General features: G+C 44.2%; 1 protein-coding gene across 2 annotated transcripts in view; it reads right to left on the minus strand.

The window, feature by feature from the left end:
* The window catches only part of rabgap1l (RAB GTPase activating protein 1-like), a 268209-nt gene extending 253129 nt beyond the window's left edge, over positions 1–15080 (minus strand). For both annotated transcript variants that reach the window (XM_055642029.1, XM_055642027.1), the window contains exons 1-2: positions 14960–15080; positions 900–1058 (exon numbers count right to left, since the gene is read on the minus strand). In XM_055642029.1, coding sequence (XP_055498004.1) covers positions 900–1034 — 135 coding nt within the window. In that variant the 5' untranslated portion in view covers positions 1035–1058; positions 14960–15080. The remainder of the gene's footprint in view (positions 1–899; positions 1059–14959) is intronic.
* Between the last annotated feature and the right edge of the window lie 5767 nt (positions 15081–20847).

Raw genomic sequence — 20847 nt, forward strand, 5'->3', positions numbered from 1 at the left:
AGCCACAAGGGCCACATCTAACTCCCTCTTAAATATAGCCAATGAACTGGCCTCAACTACCCTCTGTGGCAGAGAGTTCCAGAGATTCACCACTCTCTGCGTGAAAAAAGTTATTCTCATCTCGGTTTTAAAGGATTTCCCCTTTATCCTTAAGCTGTGACCCCTTGTCCTGGACTTCCCTAACATCGGGAACAATCTTCCTTCTGTAAGGATACGTTGTTTTCTGCTTCCCACCACATGATTGTGGTGCAGTAAACCTATGTCAAGAACCAAGGGAGCCAAGAGAGTTTTATTCTCATATGTTCCAAAATGGAACAATGAAACTCTTACTTGCAGGAGCAGTGCAACGGTTTTGCGAACACAGTATTCAATACATATTGTGTAATAAATAGAAACAATTTAGTGCTTAAACAAAACAAAACCCAAAATCCTCGTGCAACCTTGGCAGAGTTTAGTTGCAGTTTATAGCCTGATGGTTGTTAGGAAGAAGCTGTCCTGAACCTGGACGTTGCTGTTTCCAGAATCCTATACCTTCTTACCTAAGATATGAGGAGTGAAATGAGAGCATGGCCGGAGTGGTGTTGGTCCTTGATGATATTGGCTGCCTTTTTGAGACACTCTTATAGATCCCTTTGATGGTGGGGAGGTCAGTACCCCACACCCATACCCTTAACAGTATTCCTGTAATCTATGGAATTCAAAAACACTGACAATCTGCATTTCCTGTTTGTACAGCACTTTATAGAGATTGAAGCTAAGCGTGATCAAATCCCAAATGTTGCAAAGTTGAGAGTTTAAGCAGGAAGAGTTCTGGCCATAAAGAGAGACAGACTAAAGTTATTGTTATAAAAAAGTCAGAGAAAAGTTTTTGTTCTTGACAAGAATAAATGGCTGGTTACCTTCAACGCTGGTTTTTCTTCATTGGTGGCGGACGGATCTGCTTCCTGAGGCACAATGACAAACTCCTCGCTGTTCACTGTGGAAACAGAGTCTGAGGAACCGCTCACCTTCCTCAAAGCAGCCTGGTCATCCATCGCATAACAACGCACGGCAGCACCCTGAAAGAGTGTATAAAAAGGATCTCTGAAAAAAGTCATGAAACCTCACCACGGCAGCAGCTAAATCCAATTATCAGTTAAATTAGACAATATCCTACAAATGTTTACACTTGTATCGGCTTCACCTGCGGCTTTCCTTGTAGCAAGACTAAATTATTGACAACACAATTCATCATACACTAAGGTTCTGAGCTAAACTGTAAGGGGGATATAGAGGAATCTCGGAGGAATACAGGCTAACTGAGTGGGTGAGGACATAGCAGGCTGAATATAACTCAAAAAAGAAAGGGCGTCCACATTGGTTAAAAATAACTAAACAGTGGAGTATTTCTTTAAATGCTAAATGATTGAAAGATACATTCAGAGGAATCTAGGTGTCCTTGCACATGAATCACTGGAAGTTAAAATGCAGGTACAGTGAGCCATCAGGAAGGCAAATTATATGTTGGCCTTTATTCCAAGAAGATCCAAGCTCAAAAGTAAAGACATCTCAATGCAGCAATACAGAGCACTGGTGAGACTGCTCCTGCAATATTGCGCACAGCTCTCACTACCTAAGGAGATATACAGCAGCATAGTGGCACAGAGGCATAGCTGCTGCCTTACAGTGCCAGAGACCTGCGTTTGGTCCTGACTACGGGTGTTGCCTAAAGTTTGTACGTTCTCCCTGCAGCCTCGTGGGTTTTCTCTGGGTGCTTCGGTTTCCTCCCACACTCCAAAGACGCACAGGTTTGTAGGTTAATTGGCTTCGGCAACATTGTAAATTGCCCCTAGTGTGTAGGATAGAACTAGTGTACGGGGTGATTGCTGGTCAGCGCAGACGTGTTGGCCGAAGGGCCTGTTTCCGCGCTGCTTATCTGATATAAAGTCTACAGTAAAGTAATGATTCCTGATGATAGTGTTGTTCTATTAGGAGAGATTAGGCAGATCTGGTCTACAGATCTGGAGTTTAGTAGAATGTTAAAAGAACACAATTTTTTACAAACTAGACAGGGTTGATGTAGAATTGACGACTTGCCTTGCTAAGTGCATAGAACCAAGGGTTAATTATCTGAAACAAAGGTGAAAGCCATTCAAGATCGGAAATAAGAAAACACAGCTACAGTTCAGGAGATCTTTGGAGTTCCCTACAAAAGGACCACACAGGCTCAGCCATTGAGTGCTTTCAAGGCAATGATCAATATATTTTTAGTTCTTAACAGAATTCAACGGTTACCGCAGGGAAGCAGTACAGAGGTTAATGATCAGCCTTCATCTTATTAAATGTCAGGATACGTACGCTTTGACTAAACCTGAGATACATAAAGAGATCGGAAGAGAAGGCCATATGGCCATTCGAGCCTGCTCCACAACGCATTACAATTTAAAAATCTACCTCAGCCTTGAATGCCCCAGGCCACAGCTTGAAGCTCTGACCCGGGCCCCAGATGGAGCTCTGTCCTCTGCCTTGATCCCCTGCCCTGCCCCACTTCCAGAGCATCACCCTGAGACATTTGTTTGCAGATTCTTCTTCAAAGTCTCACCCAACAATTAGACCACAAAGAGCAAGGCTTAAAGTTCACGAGGACCACGATAAGCATGGATTGTTCTGGCTTTAGATAACTGAGGGTATCTGAACTAAGATAATTGGTTACTCTTTCCTTTAATGGATGAATACAAACAAGAGGCACAATAATGAAATTAGAGCTAGTTTTTCACCAATTGAACCTTTCTTCCAAGGGAATATAAATCTATAATGAAATCTGCGAAATATTTTTTATGCTTGGACATGTGAAGTTACGAAGACTGAAATCAATGCAATGTTATCAGCAATCCAGATTAGCAACCCAAATAATGTTACTAATTCAAATCGCATGATAGCAGTTATGGAATTGATTTATGAGACTATTTCCAGGACTTGAGGGCCTGAGTTATAGGGAAAGGTTGGGTTGGCTAGAACTTTATTCCTTGAAATGCAGGAGGATGAATGAAGGTGACATGGAGGTGTATTTTTATTCAGATGGTGGTGGGTATATGGAACAATTGCCAGAGGAGGTAGTTGAACCAGGTACAATAACAACATTTAAAATACTTTTGGACAGTTAGATTGGTAGGAAAGGCTTAGAGGGATACTAGACCAAGTGGGACCTGTTGGGTCCCTATCACACTGGTCCCCCAACGTAACCCGTTCCCCCAACGCAATATTCCACCACTCACCCATAGCCCCACAGGAGGCTTATTCCACAACTCACCCGTTTCCCAACGCAACCCGATTCCCCAACGCAATATTCCACCATTCACCGCTAGGCCCTAACTGTGCAGGGGCGGCTCGTTTCCCCTTATTCACTCTCCCTCATTTTAAACTTAAAAAAAAAAATGCTGCCAGGAAAAAAAAATTAAATTTCACTTGCTGCCAGAACTCGGTGTCCTGTGATTCCAACATTGCTGCGGGCAGGGCCAGCAAGGATTTGGATTTTTGACACTGATAAGTTAAGTGAAAAGTAAAATGTTTTAAGTTTTAAATGTGAATAACTTGTAAAACTTACCATCAATCTAAATGAAACTTGATACACCGCACCATAGGACAATGGTGAGTAAAGCGGTCTAAAAATGTAGCGCTATTGTGTACAGTTTTGGCATAATTCAGCGCATGAATTGCACACACACACAGACAAGATGAGAATTTTAGTAAAACATAGATGAGTTAAAAGCAGGAAAATTGGACTAGCTTAGATGGGACATAGATGAATTGGGCCAAGGGGCCTGTTTCCATGCTATATGGCTCTAATGGTGAATGTGGATGTTTTGTGATTGGACTGTGAAGAAAAATTCTGACCCACAGCAATACAAATTATTATAAATACCCTTTTAAATGACCCGATGGCTGTAAATAACCACCATGTTGAAACAGAACAATAACGTGAAGACACAACATTTCATCAGTATTTGTGTTGCCAACCCAGTCAATCTCCCACAACCCTCCTTACAAAATTTGAAGAGTTGAGAAAGGCAAGCAACAATTTTTTCACTTAAAAACAGAAAATGCTGGAAACATTCAGTAGGTCGGGAAGGATATGTGAAGATAAGAACACTTAGCCTTTGATTCGGCAAGTTAACTACATTTCCCTTTTCTGCAAATGCTTCTTGACTTGATGAGTGTTTCCAGCACTTTGCTTTTATTTCAGGTTTCCAGTGTATGAAGTGTTTTCTTTGATTTTTCAGCAGCCTGTATCAGTTATACTTACAGAATTATACTTTACAGACAAATGCCAGACACCTATTTCATAATGAAGATAAAAGAGACTGCAGATACTGGAATCTGGAACAAAAAAACATAATGTCGGAGGAACTCAACGGGTCAAGCAGCATCTGTTAAGAACAAATGTGCAAGTCGACGTTTTGGGTTTAAAACCTTGCATCAGGATCTTTAAAACTTGCCCATCAACCTTAAAAACTTGCCAGGCCATACCTGGATAAACCTCCCCTGATCCCACCGGCATCAGACAAAATCAGGGCACCAAATGTGGAATAGAAACAGCACTGAGTGGGGTGGAAGACTTCAATGCCCATTACAGAGTAATAAGGATTTAGCTGGCAGATCAGGAAACAAAAGCAAAATGGCAAGGAAACTAGTTTGACCTTGTCCTGATTAATGTACCCTTGCAAATCATCTGATGATGGGAATCAGGGGAACAACCACTGCATGTTGAACAAAGTCACATCCTCAAACCAAAAGAGCCTTCTGTGGTTTGATCAACAGCAGCCTGAAATGTACAACATCACAATCTTTCCTCATGAACTGACATTTCCTCCCTCCACCAGTGCAATAAAGCCAGGGGATTAGCCATGCTTCAATGAGGATTGAAGGGCATTGCAGATATATGCAGCATTCTGAAACTGAAAGCAAACATGCCATGGATGCAGCAGTAAAACTAGTTTGACCTTGTCCCTGAAGCGAATGTAGCTGTGGTGCAAATGCATCTGTTCATGATGGGAACAACCATAAACAGATTGGAATAGACAAAAGTAACCACTGTACAGCCCTTGCAGGGACAAAGTCACATCATCAAACCAAAAGAGCCTTCTGTACCTGCTGATCAACAGCAGCCCCGAAATGTTGCAAGGATGGGCCTCACAATGCTTTCCTCATTGCCGCCCCATCTGTCGTCTGAAAGCTTCATTTCCTCCCTCCACAAGTCCATCGGGCAGTGCAATAAAGCCAGGGGATCGATGCCATGCTTCAAGAGAGGATTGAAGGGTCATGCACCATGCGTCAGCTAAACAAGCACCAAGACCTATCTTGGCTGGGGTGATGCCCTCCCAGTTAGATCCTTCCTGCACCGAACCTCACCACCAGCTCACGCACACACGGTTGCGGTGGAGAGGAATGCAAAACTCTTTGCAGCAAAACCAGCTGGAGCAGGGTCCCTGGAACGGGAACTACAGCAGACTCTGTGATCTACGGACAACACATTAAGAGAATCAGTTCTGCTGGAGGGTCATCACTCTCAAGCTGGTCTGCCCGAGGACACCACCCAGCAGAGCGAGATGTCTAAAATGTTGCCGACTGGCAACGAGATGGTTCAAAGATCAGCCATCCCCATCAATAATGGTGGGGACCACAGTCTAGGGTCCTTCCGCTGCTACATGGGGGGCACGTATGGTAAAGAAATTAAATTGGGAAGGTATAGCCAAACAGAGTGGCATACCAGAGTTTGGTGAAATTTGAAAAAATGTAAAAAAATAGCCTGAAAAAACATAGTCTCCGAAAATGTCGGATACATTTTGTTTGTTTGAATGGTTCAGGAATTGTATATATTTATCAATGAATAAAGTCTATTTTGAAATTAAAAAAAATCTCATCTGCTTGCACACATGTTCTGTAACCCTTCATTCCATGCACATCCATGAGCCTATCTAAAAGCCTCTTAAACACCACTGTCATATCTGCCTTCACACCCCCACACCTGGCAACACATTCCAGGCACCCATCACCCTTTGTGTAAGAAACTTCTATCAGGTCACCCCTCAACTTCCAGTTGGATGATCAGCCATGATCATATTGAATGGCGGTGCAGGCTCGAAGGGCCGAATGGCCTACTCCTGCACCTATTTTCTATGTTCCCGAGAAAACAACCTTAGTCTGTCCAAATCTCCTTATAACTAATATCCCCAAATCCAGGCAACATTTTGGTAAAAGCCGTCTACACCCTATCCAAAGCCTCTGCACCCCTCTGTAATGGGGCAACCAAAACTACACACAATACTCCAACTGAGGCTTGACCAAAGTCCTCTAATTCTGCATCATGACCTCTTGATTCTGACACTCAATGCCTCTGAATTAGGCTGAACAAATTTTATGTCATATTCAGCCAGAGGTGTTGAGTAGACAATCGTCTTGGTTTCCACCTGATATTACCATTATTTCATGTCATTTGATTCACGGAACATCTGACAGCACTAAAAGCAGCAAAGGCTACGGGACCAGAGCATTCTAGCTGTTATACTAGATTCTTATTTTTCACTACAAGGTGCTCTAGTAGAGTTACAATTGTTAGGTTTATCCTAACAACATAAGATGGAGCAAATCCAATTCTCCTGGTCTACTCTCTGAGTAACCCAACCATCAGCTTGCAAACTGAGAAATGTGGTGGAAGACACCAAAGCTGGTTCTAAGGGTCAACAGCATGTTCATATATTTAGTATTTGAACATGGAGCTGAGTGTGGTATCAGATGATCCTTTAATATAAAGAGGACCAATGATGTAACTAAAGATGATGTGAGGACCAGTGTTCACACATGTCTGACGTCAGTTGAACTGCTGTTGATCGAGACCTGTGCAATAGGTAGTGAGAGTTCCACTACGTAGGGATTCTTCCCCTCTACATCAGGGACCTAGGGTGGAGGGTATTGCACCGAGGAGTCCCTTGTAACCTGTTCCTCTCGCGGTTCACAAACTCGCCAGCCGCCTGCCACTTTCGCAAGCTGGAAGAGCCTGTGTTCCACGTGTACATGGAGTATTGCGAGGTTGCAGCCCCTGTTCCAACAACCAAAGGGGCTGCTCCTTGCCTTCTGGCTGAGCTTCACACCCACCATCCTCATCTTTGGACACCCGAGGGTATGGCCAAAGATGGCCTAGTTGGGTTGCTCCAAGGCCTGTCCAAGCTGGCCATCCACGAGTCATGGCGCCAGGCAGAAGAGGGCTCTGGCCAGGCTGGCTGCCTGCCCCTTTTTTGTTACGTCCGTACCCGGTTGGTATTAGAGGGGGACTATGCACTGTCCATGGGCGCCCTGGGGGATTTCTGGTACCTCGGGTTGGTTGGTGAAATGCATACTCAATAAGGATGGGGAAATAATGATTTAATATTTAAGAAGATTTGCCTTATTTTGTTTTATGGTGGTGGGTTTGTTTGTGTTTTTTGTGTGTATTTTTGTAAATAGTTGATTACAATTATTTCTGTTAATTAAAAATAAATAAATAAATATGCTGATAAGGATTTAAAAGAAAGAAAAGAAAGTGCTGGAAATCTTCTGTTCATCTCATTCAATCATTGAAAGGAAACTAATCAGATCAAATATCCAAAGCATACTTCTTGTTCAAACTCTACTTTGGAAGGAAAGCTCCAGAATCATATTTAAAGCATACCCCATTGAAAATATGCAATTCCATTGAAACTGTCTTCCTACCTGAAATTATATGGAACCTATCGTAATCCAGTGGAAGATTGGAAGTTGTGTTTAATCATCTGGAATGCAATTCAGAAACCAACTTTGCAACAAAATTGTATCAAACACAGATACCAAATAAGAGAGGGCGATAAGCTGAACCCGACTGCCCAGGTTGGTCCAGATGGACCATCTTTGGCATCTGAGAAGACTCTGCATGTCCACGAGGATTCTCTCAAAAACTTCTACAGAAGCGCTGTAGGAGGTTTTTCCTAATGGGATGCATCTCAATCTGGTATGAAATCTAATTTGTTCTTAACCACATGAAAGTGCAGAGAGTGGTGAACACAGCCGTTCATCAAAGGCTCGACATTTCCATTCCCTCCTGCTCATCTTCACTGTGCATTGTAATAACAAGAAGAATTGTCAAGGATGGCTGCCACAACGGCCATTCCATTTTCTCACACACACATTCTGTGAAAAGATATACAAAACTGAAATTCCAAACATCAAGACTTAAGTATAGCTTCTTCCCCAATGCTATCAGATTCCTGAATTAATCACTTCTTTCAACGCCCTTGCCGGGGGTGGGGGGGGGATGCTGCCACATAACTCTAAAAGACTGGAGTCAAATGTTCTGGAGTAACTCAGTGGGTCAAACAGCATCTCTGAAGAACATGGATCGGTGACATTTTGGGTTGGGACTCTTCCTCAGACATTCAGAGGTGCAGGGGGGAAGAAAGGTGGGAGAGAGGAGAGGCAGGATAAAGTGTGACAGATGGGCACAGATGAGGGGTTTTTTTTGGTAGGCAGATGATTCGAACAAAGGGTGAGATTAAAGCACATATGGCTTGCCCGATGAGTTACTCCAGCACTTTCTGTCTGTTTGTGTAAACCAGCATCTGCAGTTCCTTGTTTCTACATTTGTAACTCTCATTTCTACCGTTCTGTTATTGTACTTTTATTTATTTTTGTACTACTCGGATTTAGCACTAAAATTGTACACCATTCTGCTGTTTTGCATTTGTCTTCGTATTTATTGATCACTAATCTACTCTCTCTGAGCTTCATGTGAACAAGGAATTTCATTGCACTTTGGTGTATAGGACAATAAATTAATTTGAATTTCCTGCCCCCTGTTCTACAATATCTCAATACAAATAGACTTGCAAGTGGATAAGTGTAGAGTAATAGGAGTGGTCATTTAGTTACTCACTTATAATTGAACATAACGGATTTGTACTTCTTTACCAGCCCTTAATTCTTAAATCTTATTGTATTCATTTTGTTCATGCTGAACAAAGCAGCATTGAAGGTCATGCTAAGCTTCAATGTTTTAACAATACATAGGATATGACAGGTTTAGAGGTATATAGGCCAAAAACAGGCAGATGGGACTAGTGTGGATGATGCATCTTGGTCAGCATGGCCACGTTGGGCCAAAGGGCAAGTTTCCATTTGTATGACTATGACCTACAGATAAATGACACGAGAATTCAATTTCCAATGTAGAAAGTTTGATATTTCGGAGACAGATATTTTGATGGACCCACTCAATTTCTTCCCCACAATATGCCACCGAATTCTCACAGGGCCATTTACAAGACTACGGAAATCAGCAGGGGAGTGGGACAAATTGGACAGCGCTGTCAAAGAGTCAGAACAGACACCATATAATTTTGAAATTCAATAACCTCAGAATACTCTCCAAATCTGCAGAGACCACAATTTCGACTGTCATTGGCATTGAGAGATCAATGAGAACAAGGCAAAATAGCCAATTTGGCATGCTGTATGAAGACATTGTGCAAGTCATTGATTAGTGTAAAATTAAATCATGCAAAACAATTTCAAAGTTATCTGATATTTTCCTGCAAAAGCATTTTAAATGTGTTTCCATGCAGAACAGGTGAATGACAGCACCCTGAAGAGAACCAAAGTGCCTTTTATTAGGATGTTCACCTTGAGTTCTGAGTTTAATGAGCACTCATCTACAGTCCACAACTCAATAAAAAAAACTTGCTATTTCCAGAACTGTAGCCAGTTGATTAATAGGAATCATGCAGCCCAGCGATTCAGGCTTTAACGAACAGCATATGATCAACCATAAAATAATTACCAAGGAATTGACTGACAGTAATTTCTGCACAATAAAGGCATTCCAAATAATTACCTTCTTCTTTTAACAAACTTGAATTAAGCATAATTAAATTAAGAGTTCAAGACCTCCAAAAATTAAGTTGCTTCACATCAACTTAATCCATGCCACGTATGTCTGATGATACAGTGCCCTCCATAATGTTTGGGACAAAGACACATCATTTATTTATTTGCCTCTGTACTCCACAATTTAAGATTTGTAATAGAAAAAAAATCACATATGGTTAAAGTGCACATTGTCAGATTTTAATAAAAGCCATTTGTATACATTTTCGTTTCACCATGTAGAAATTACAGCTGTGTTTATACATAGTTTCCCCATTTCAGGGCACCATAATGTTTGGGACACATAGCTTCACCGGTGTTTGTAATTGCTTAGGTGTGTTTAATTGCCTCCTTAATGCAGGTGGAAGAGAGCTCTCAGCACCTAGTCTTTCCATCAGCTTTGGAAACTTTTATTGCTGTTTATCAACACGAGGACCAATGAAAGTCAAATAAGCCATTATGAGACTGAGAAACAAGAATAAATCTGTTAGAGACATCAGCCAAACACTAGGCTTACCAAGATCAACTGTTTGGAACATCATTAAGAAGAAAAAGAGCACTGGTGAGCTTAATAATTGCAAAGGGACTGGCAGGCCAAGGAAGACCTCCACATCTGATGATAGAAGAATTCTCTCTATAATAAAGAAAAATCCCCAAACACCAGTCCGACAGATCAGAAACACTCTTCAGGTGTGGATTTGTCAATGACCACTATCCGTAGAAGACGTCATGAACAGAAATACAGAGGCTACACTGCAAGATGCAAACCACTGGTTAGCCACAAAAATAGGATGGCCCGGTAGTTTGTCAAGAAGTACTTAAAAGAGCAACCACAGTTCTGGAAAAAGGTTTTGTTGACAGATTAACATATCAGAGTGATGGCAAGAGCAAAGTATGGAGGAGAGAAGGAACTGCCCAAGATCCAAAGTATCTGTGAAACAGTGGTGGGGGTGTTATGGCCTGGGAATGTATGGCTGCTGAAGGTACTGGCTCATTTATCTTCATTGATACGACTGCTGATGGTAGTAGCATAATGAATTCTGAACTATATAGACACATCCTATCTGCTCAAGTTCAAACAAATGCCTCAAAACATTGGCCGGTGGTTCATTCTACAGCAAGTCAATGATTCCAAACAGGTTACACAAAAAAGGCGGTTCATTCTACAGCAAGTCAATGATTCCAAACAAACGGCTAAAACAACAAAAAGGAGTTTTTCAAAGCTAGAAAATGGTCAATTCTTGAGTGGCCAAGTCAATCACCCGATCTGAACCCAATTTTGGGGACTAGCCCCCAAAACAAGCATAAGCTAAAGATGGCTGCAATACAGGCCTGGCAGAGCATCACCAGAGAAGACACCCAGCAACTGGTGATGTCCATGAATTGCAGACTTCAAGCAGTCATTTCATGCAAAGGATATGCAACAAAATACTAAACATGACTATAATTTACATGACATTGCTGTGTCCCAAACCTTATGGTGCCCTGAAACTGGGGAACTATGTATAAAAACACTGTTGTAATTTTGTACATGGTGAAACCGAATGTATAAAAATAGCCTTTATTAAAATCTGACACGGTGCACTTTAACCACATGTGTTTTTTTTTTCTTCTATTAGGGCGTGGAGTACAGAATCAAATAAATAAATGATGGGTCTTTGTCCCAAAGATTATGGAGAGCACTGTATATAAAATGAAAATGAGAAATGAAACACATACATATATGTCAAGACTTGCCTCGACTGCCTGCTGTATGTTTTAACCACATAACCTATTTGTGAAAATGTTCTTTCTCAGCTGTAGAGTTGCATTCCTTCCTTTCGGCAAAGCTGTTCTAATACAGGCACAACACTAGCATGGAACTGACAACGCAAAAAAAAAAAAAGTCATGCCCATTGCACTAATAGCAAAATAAATCTAATCTGGCTAACCACTGCCCAGTCAGATAATGCTCAGCAGTGATTAAATGTATTGTTGGCATTGGTATTTAGGCGACAACAGGCGACTAGGCTATCCCCACAAAGAGTTGTAGCATATTTCTGGTCGCCGCTGGATTTTTAACGTTGAAAACAAGGTTTGGCACCAATGAGTGTAGCTTGACTTCTCCTGACGTAGGTGCTATCGTAGTTGTCGCCAGGTTAACGTAGGTTGTCGCGGGTGCTGACTTTTTTGTTGTTAAAGTAATGATTTTATTTCATATTTTATGTCGAAGGGGGGTCCAGTCGGCGTTTTTTCGGTGATCTGCTACGACTATGACAGTTGCCAACAGTCGCCTAAAAATAGCCTAAGTGGAACAGGCCCTTTACTCTCAGATAATCTGCTCACCAATGCCCACTTTGGATTTCATCTCATTGTTATACAGCGAGGAAACAGGCTCTTCGGCCAAACTTGCCCACATCGCCAAACAAGTCCCATCTACACCAGTCCTACCTGCCTGTGTGTCCATATCCCTCTAATCCTATCCTATCCATGTATCTGTCTAAATGTTTCTTAAACATCACTCGGTTATGTTCATCACAATCTTGGTCCAAACATGCAATAAAAAGCTGAATTCTGCAGGTAAGGTGATTGCCCTTGACCACACATACATCAAGGAGCACTGGCAAATCTGGTCAACAGACATCAAAGTGAAAACACTCCAATTATAGAAATTAAACTTCTCAAAAAGGAAGATGGGCGTGTTATTGCAGGTCAATCATCCCATCCCCAGGACATCACTACAAAAATCCTCTGGGCAGCATCCTTGTCCCAGTCACCTTCCTTCCATCGTAAGGTCAGAAGCAGAGATGTTTGCTGATGATTGGACTGTGTTCAAGGCAATTCACTACTTCTGAGAAAGCAAAGACATCCAGAACCTTTTGACGGAGGGAAGATCATTTATGAACAGGCCGAAGATGGAGGGTCCTGAAGAACACCTGCTGCTATGTCCTGGAGCATGCGGTAATGAGTAAGGAGTAATCTGAACTGCTCGAACCTGTTCCACCTTTCAAAAAGACCATGAGTTGTCATCCCACAGCTCCAACAATCTGTTCAGTATCACTGCCCAAGTGATAATTTTCCTCAGATTATTTCAATTCATGATTTAGTTATTTCTTGGATGTTAACTATTTTCTGTAGAGGAGACTGATGCAAGCTCCTGTTTAAATCATCTGCTAATCCCTTATTGTTCATTAATCCTCACTCACTTTGCTATAATTTTTCAAATACATAAATTCTTAGCTTCTGTTTTTATACCAGGCTAGCTTTACCATGTACTCAAATACTTCCTTCTTCATTAATGGGTTATTAAGTGTTAAGTAACTGCTGACCCGCAAAAATACTAAGCAATTGTTGTTAGCTTATGTGTTCAGTTCTGGGCACCATGTTATACAAAAGATTTAATAGGAATCTGAGGGGTAACTTTTTTACACAAAGGTGTATGAAACAAGCTGCCAGGGGAGGTAGTAGAGGCTGGGACAATCTCAACCTTTAAGAAACAGTTAGACAGGTACATGAATAGGACACGTTTGGAGGGATATGGACCAAGCGCAAGCACGTAGGACTAGTGTAGCTGGGACATGTTATCCAGTGTGGACAAGCTGGGTCGAAGGGCCTGTTTTCACTCTATGACTCTAATGATATATACTAAGAGCATCTAACCACCCACATTGATATTCTCTGACAAGAAAGAACTGGACCAGTCAAATAAATAGAACGGTGACAGCAGCAGGTCAAAGGCAGGGTATCCTGTGGTCAGAGACTCACCTCCTGAAATTCCAAAACCTTTCCATCACCAACAAGACAAAGGTCAGAAGTGTGCCTTGATGGCGAATATTTCCAGGTTTAATACTCGCAGGACAAGTCACTTCACAATTTGCACTCCATCAGCCAATCTCTTTACCATGGACACAGTGTCACATTAGATGAACTGCCCTGTAGTTAAACGTGAAGACTGGTCCACATCTCAGCAAATCCCAACCCCACAACCTCAGCACCAAGGGCAAGGCGCAAAAGAATATCAGAACCTGCAAAAATTCTTTATATCACCATTGTCACTATGACACTCCCACCCTTTCCCTCGCCAGGGATAGGGTGTGCCCATGTTCCTGCTCCAGGGTCAGAGGTCCCACTTGTCCCCCCCCCCCCCCCCCACCACCACCTCCATCTGATCAGGGATCCAATCTGCTCAGGGGTTCAGGGGTACCTCACTCTGCATATTTCTCAGGGGCCAGTGGAACCACTCATGCACTCTGTGCCTGACACAAAGGACAGGAATTGTCTCTCCTGGTCGACTGTCATTTCCTCAATCTATCAGTTGGAGGGGGGTGGGGGGGTGGGGCGGGATTCCTCTCCCCCAGACTCCAGGCATCAGGTGGACCCCCATCCCCTTGACTCAAAGGGGAGAGGGAGGGCCTCTCTCCCTCTCCCCAGAAGATTGGGGGTCACCTGCTGCCCCTACCTCAGGGTACAGGGTTGCATTTTCGCCCTCCTTTCAGGAATGAGGGTCTGTCTCTCTCTCAATCGAGGTGAGGGTGGGGGGAGGCAAGAATCTCACTCCCTCGCTCTCTGGGATGAGGATCCCACTCTGCCTCTATCTGGGGTTGGCGATCCCTATCTCTCCAGGGGTGGGGTGAGGATCCCACTCCCTTTTTCTCTGAGGCGAGGTTCACACACACATACTCTCTTTCACTCTAGAGGTGAGGATCTCTATCTGGGGGGTGAGGACCCCCCCACACACACACACTCTCTAGGGGTGAAGACCTCTATCTGGGAGCCCCCTCCCATCCCACACACACTCTCTCTCCAGGGGTGAGGGTCCCACACACACTCTCTGGGGGTGAAGATCTCTATCTATCTGGCAGTGAGCGCCCCATCCCACACACACAGTCACTCTCTCCCTCCAGGGGTGAGGATACCCCACACACATACACTTTCTCTCTCTCTCTCTCTCTCTCTCTAGGGGCGAGGATCTCTCTCTGGGTGCAGGCCTGTCAGTCGCAGTGAGCTGAGGAGTGTAAGGAGCTGCCACGTCCCCGAGATCCCCGTGCTGCGGACCAGCGGCTGTCCTTACCGGACTCTCCTGGCCAAGCCGCCGCCTACGTCCCGACCGCGGCCAACATCGTCGCCACTGACACCGGACCCCTGTCCGCGCATGCCCAGTACAGCCGGTGGACGCGAACTCCTGGCGCGCATGCCCAGTGGTCCTGGCACAGCAGCGCCTGGCGCGCATGCCCAGTGGTCCTGGCACCAGCAGCGCCCTGGCGCGCATGCCCAGTGGTCCTGGCAGAGGCACTTCCTCGAAGCTCAATGTTGACACAAAAATCTGGAGAACTCAGTGGGACAGGCAACATCTCTAGAGAGAAGGAATGGGTGTCGTTTCGGGTCATTCTTCAGACTTTCAGACCCTTCTTCAGACTGAAAGTCACGGGAAATGAAACGGGAGAGGGAGATACATATATATATACACAATATTTATTACATGTTGTTTGAACCTCAGTGAGGCTCAAATGAAACTCCGTTTCCACAGCCATACAAACAAAGACAATATCCTACAGACATACACACAATTCCATTTACTAAAACATCTAAAACTAAGGCAAAGTATTTTCTCTCTCCTGTTCTCCATTTCTCTCCCGATGTCCAAGCCCCAGGCAGGCGATGCTAAGTCCCACGGCCATTTTAGGCCGTACCGGGCGATGTACGGCCCCGCTCCCGGTCTATAGGTCACAAGGTTGGAGCCCCCGGCGGGTGCTGGAATGTCCCACGGCCATGAAGCCGACACGGGCTAGAGAAGTCGCGTTGCGGGAGCTCCGGAAAGCGGTCTCTCCCCCCGGACCCGCGAGCTCCCGATGTCCCAGTCCACCGGACCTGCGGCTGCAGCTGGAGCCTCCGAGCTACGTGGTCGGGCCGCAGCAGCAAGTCACCACCGCTCCCCACGCTCCGATGTCGGCCAGCCCCACGATGGTAAGTCCGCAGCTCCGCAGGCTCCGTGACTGGAGCCCCCAGGTCATTCAGGCTGGAGGCCGCTCCACAGTGCTGCCTGCCGGGGCTACCTGAACTGAGATAAATCAAAATTCTTACTACTGGGCTGTAAGCAGCTGCCCAAGCGAAACATAAGATGCTGTTCCTCCAATTTGCGTTAGCCTCACTCTGATGATGGAGACCTAGGACAGAAAGGTTAGTGTGGGAATGGGAAGGAGTGTTTGCAAGCCTCGAAGCTCAATCTCCCTATCCCAGGCACTATCCTGGTGAGATGTAGACGCAAGGAATTGCAGATGCTGGTTTACAAACAAAGACATAAAATGCTGGGTTAATTCAGCGGGACAGGCAGCATCTCTGGAGAGGAATGGGTGACAGTTCGAGCAGTGATGGAAAATGGGTGAAGGGGGGGGGGGGGCTTTTCAGTTTCCAGTTCAGGTTTAATGAGTTCTGCAGATAGATTGGAGTTGTTTATCACTTGATTCAACTGAGACGAAAATGATTTGTTAACTGCCACTGTTAGCACTTGTTAATAGCCAGTAGTTAGCAAGTTATACAATGTGTCACCAATAGGGTGATTTCACCAAAGGTCAAATGAGCGTAGATCCCCCCCTCACGTGACCGAAAATTTTAACTGGAGGACATCTCTCAGTTTGGTACATGTAAGTGAATGGGGAAACACGCACTTTCCCACCCGTTAAAAACATGGAAAACGGCCGATTTTTGAGCTGAAATTTTCTGTGCTAGTCGGGGTGACCGTGAAGCACAGCGACCTAAATTTTCAGGCAAAAAAAAAGATAAAAAGTGAGGTAATTATAAGAGGGAACTGAAGGTAGAAAGCGGCGGAAGTGAACAGCTGACAATTGCCGTGGTGATTTTAAGATCTAAAATATCGGGAATTATCGCGTTTGCTCGCTGAATTTCATCAAAAGTAAGCTAATAATGGATGAATTGAATGTGCAGATAGTTATCAATGGATATGATATAATTGGGATCATGGCTCCAGGGTGACCAATGCTGGGAGCTGAACATCCAGGGATATTCAATATTCAGGAGGGATAGACAGAAAGGGAAAGGAGGTGGGTAGCATTGCTGGTTAGAGAGCAGATGAACGCAATACAAAGGAAGGACATTAGCTTGGAGGATGTGGAATCGATATGGGTAGAGCTGCAAAACACTAAGGGGCAGAAAACGCTAGTGGGAGTTGTGTACAGGCCCCCTAACAGTAGTAGTGGAGTTGGGGATGGCATCAAACAGGAAATTAGAAATGCGTGCAACAAAGGTAAAACAGTTATAATGGGTGACTTCAATCTACATATAGATTGGGTGAATCAAATTGGCAGGGGTGCTCAGGAAGAGGATTTCTTGGAATGTATGTGGGATAGTTTTCTAAACCAACATGTAGAGAAACCAACGGGAGAGCAGGCTATTCTAGACTGGGTATTGTGTAATGAGGAAGGGTTAGTTAACAGTCTTGTTGTGCGTAGCCCCTTGGGCAAGAGTTCCCATAATATGGTTGAGTTCTTCATTAGGATGGAGAGTGACATTGTTAATTCAGAAACAAGGGTACTGAACTTAAAGAAAGGTGACTTTGAGGGTATGAGACATGAATTGGCCAAGATAGACTGGCAATTGATTCTTAAAGGGTTGACGGTGGATATGCAATGGAAGGCATTTAAAGACTGCAGGGGGTAGGGGTGTGTGTGGAGGGGAGGGGGGGGGGGGAGAAGGAGAGGGGGGGGGGGGGGAGGGGGGAGGGGGAGGGAGGAGGAGGGGGAGGGAGAAGAGGGGGAGGGGGGAACGGAGAGAGGGGGAGAGTGCCTTTTTATTTCAACCCAAACTCCCCAAACAACCATTTGCAGGCAGTGCTTTTTTACTTTAACCATATTTTCACTTTCAAACCACATTAAGGGCACTTACTCAGTTGTGTGGACATGCGTTCAGTGTTACTCACAGCTCAGAGAAACATGACCCTCTGCCTTCCTCCAGCTTGCAGACCAATTGAGGCACACCACTTCCTGGTTTTATAGTCCATCCCCCCTGCCGCCAGCGGGGGCAGCAGAGAGAATGGGGAATTTTGTAAAATCATTAATATCTCTGTCATTTTTCATCGACTGGAAAAATCCTTGGCACATATGCGGCGGAGGGGGGCTCAAAAATGACGGCCGTAGGTGGCGGCGTTCTCTCGGAAATCGCAGCACAGATCACCAAGAATAGACTTTTAGCAATATAGATTAATGATCTGGATGAGGGAATTGAATGCAAGAATATCCAAGTTTGCGGATGACACGAAGCAGGGGGGGGGGGGTAGTGTTAGCTGTGAGGAGGATGCTAGGAGGCTGCAAGGTGACTTGGATAGGTTGGGTGAGTGGGAAAATGCATGGCAGATGCAGTACAATGTGGATAAATGTGAGGTTATCCACTTTGGTGGCAAAAACAGGAAAGTAGATTATTATCTGAATGGTGGCCGATTAGGTAAAGGGGAGATGCAATGAGACCTGGGTGTCAGGGTACACCTGTCATTGAAAGAAGGCATGCAGGTGCAGCAGGCAGTGAAGAAAGCGAATTGTATGCATTCATAGTAAAAGGATTAGTATAAGAGCATGAGACCACACCTGGAGTATTGCGTAGTTTTGGTCTCCTATTCTGAGGAAAGACATTCTTGCCACTAAAACAGAGAAGGTTCACCAGACTGATTCCTGAGATGCCAGGACTTTCATACGAAGAAAGACTGGATAGACTCGGCTTGTACTCGCTAGAATTTAGAAGATTGAGGGGGGATCTTATAGAAACTTACAAAATTCTTAAAGGGTTGGAAAGGCTAGATGCAGGAAGATTGTTCCCGATGTTGGGGAAGTCCAGAACAAGGGGGTCACAGTTTAGGGATAAGGGGGAAGTCTTTTAGGACCGAGATGAGAAAAACATTTTTCACACAGAGTGGTGAATCTGTGGAATTCTCTGGAACAGAAGGTAGTTGAGGCCAGTTCATTGGCTATATTTAAGAGGAAGTTAGATGTGGCCCTTGTGGCTAAAGGATGATACGTGAAATTTTTCGATCTTTCCCCATAGATACAAAATGCTTCTGAAGGATCCTGCTGAGTTAATCCAGCATTTTCTGTCGATCCGGCTAGAAACATAACCAGTCTGTGATGCTGGACATATTTGGTGGCAGTGACTGCATGTTGAAATCTACTTCAAAAATTAAAAACTACATTGTAAGCTTGAGATGGTGTGCGTGTGCTGGAGGGGCATGGGTTGGAAGATGGACTCGAGTTCCATCGCATGCACAAACCCACAGGTGTTGGACAGTGGACATTTCAAAGGTTAGGTTCAAAGGTTATTTTATTGGTCACATATACCTAGGTGTAGTGAAATGCTTCTTGCCAATGCAGCACAGAAAGAATACAGACATAACAGTAGTAAAGAAATTTAAACATAAAAACATCCCCCCACGATGGTTCCCATTATGAGGGAAGACACAATGTCCAGTCCCCATCCCATGTCCACTCATAGTCGGGCCTATTGAGGCATCCACAGTTGCCTTTACGGAGGCCCGATGTTCCAGGCCGTTCTCGCCTGGTGATGGTGCTCCGGCGTCGGGAGAATCCTCTCAGCGGCTTGGGATGCCTGGAACGGCCGCTTCCTTGCCAGAGACCGCAGCTTCCAAAGCCAACAAGGCCACGCCGGATCGAGCTCCACCGCTGGCGATCTCGGATTTCTTGGACCTGAAATGTCAACTGTCAACATTACCCTCAACAGATACTGCCTGACCCGTTCCTTCAACCGATTGTTTCTCATATTCTATGCCCCAAATGTGTGCTGTTTCTTTAAATCCACATATGCTGCCACCTTCAGGGATCGTTGGACAAGTCTGAGTGATAGTGTGGAAACAGGCCCTTAGGCCCAACTATGCTATGCTTCTTCTTCTTCTATGTAGTGTTTTTTGGCGGTTGGCAAACAACTTTTTTGGTGCATTACCGCCACCAACTGGCATGGAGTGTGGATCAAACAACACCATTACATATTCTAATAACCTATATCCTTCCGAACAAACTGGTTACCCTAAGAAAAAGCATCAGGATTTGATAGCACTTATTTGAACTCCCTTGCAAAATATCTACCAAATAAAATTGTACTCCTTTTCTCAACTGCTCACTCATCCGTTCTCTCTCCTCCTCATACCTCTCACAATGTACAATGACATGCTCTATCGTTTCCTCTTGCCCACAGTATTCACATCTGCCTGTATTATGCTTGCCCATTACAAAAAGTGTACTGTTCAGACCAGTGTGTCCAAATCTAATTCTTGAAATCACTGTCTCCTCTTCTCTGTTCTTTCCTGCACATCTCATCTTTCCCACTTCCCTCTGGACTCTGTAGAACCACCGTCCTTTCCGCTCTTCCTCCCATTGCTTTTGCCATCTTTCCTTCAGTCTTTGCTTAATAATGTCTTTGATTTCAGTTTTACCTATGTTAATAGTTAAATCAATCTTACTTCTTTTTGTTACCTCTTTTGCTACCTTATCTGCCATTTCGTTTCCTCTAACGCCAATGTGTGCTGGTACCCATAAAAATATGACTGTAAGCCCCATCATTTGAATTCTGAATAGTGTTTGTTGTATTTCTATCAAAATGTCTGGTCTATTGTTTGAATGACTGTGCTGTAAACTCTTTATTGCTAAACTTGAATCTGAACAAATAACTGTCCTTAAAGGCCTGGTATCTATGCTATGCTATGCCTGCCACTTTGTAGGATACGTCAATCCCTGTTCCAGACGTACACTGGCCTTATCCCTGAACTCTACCTCCGCTACATTGACAACTGTATTGCTACCTCCTGCACCCATGCAGAACTCACTGACTTTGCCAACTTCACCACTAATTTCCATTCTAGATCTCACTGTCTTCATCACAGGCAAGACTATTGACTGACATCTACTGCAAACCGACGAACTCCCATAACTAAGGTACACAAAAATA

This window comes from Leucoraja erinacea, chromosome 10, assembly GCF_028641065.1.
Source record: "Leucoraja erinacea ecotype New England chromosome 10, Leri_hhj_1, whole genome shotgun sequence".
NCBI classification, from domain to species: domain Eukaryota; kingdom Metazoa; phylum Chordata; class Chondrichthyes; order Rajiformes; family Rajidae; genus Leucoraja; species Leucoraja erinaceus.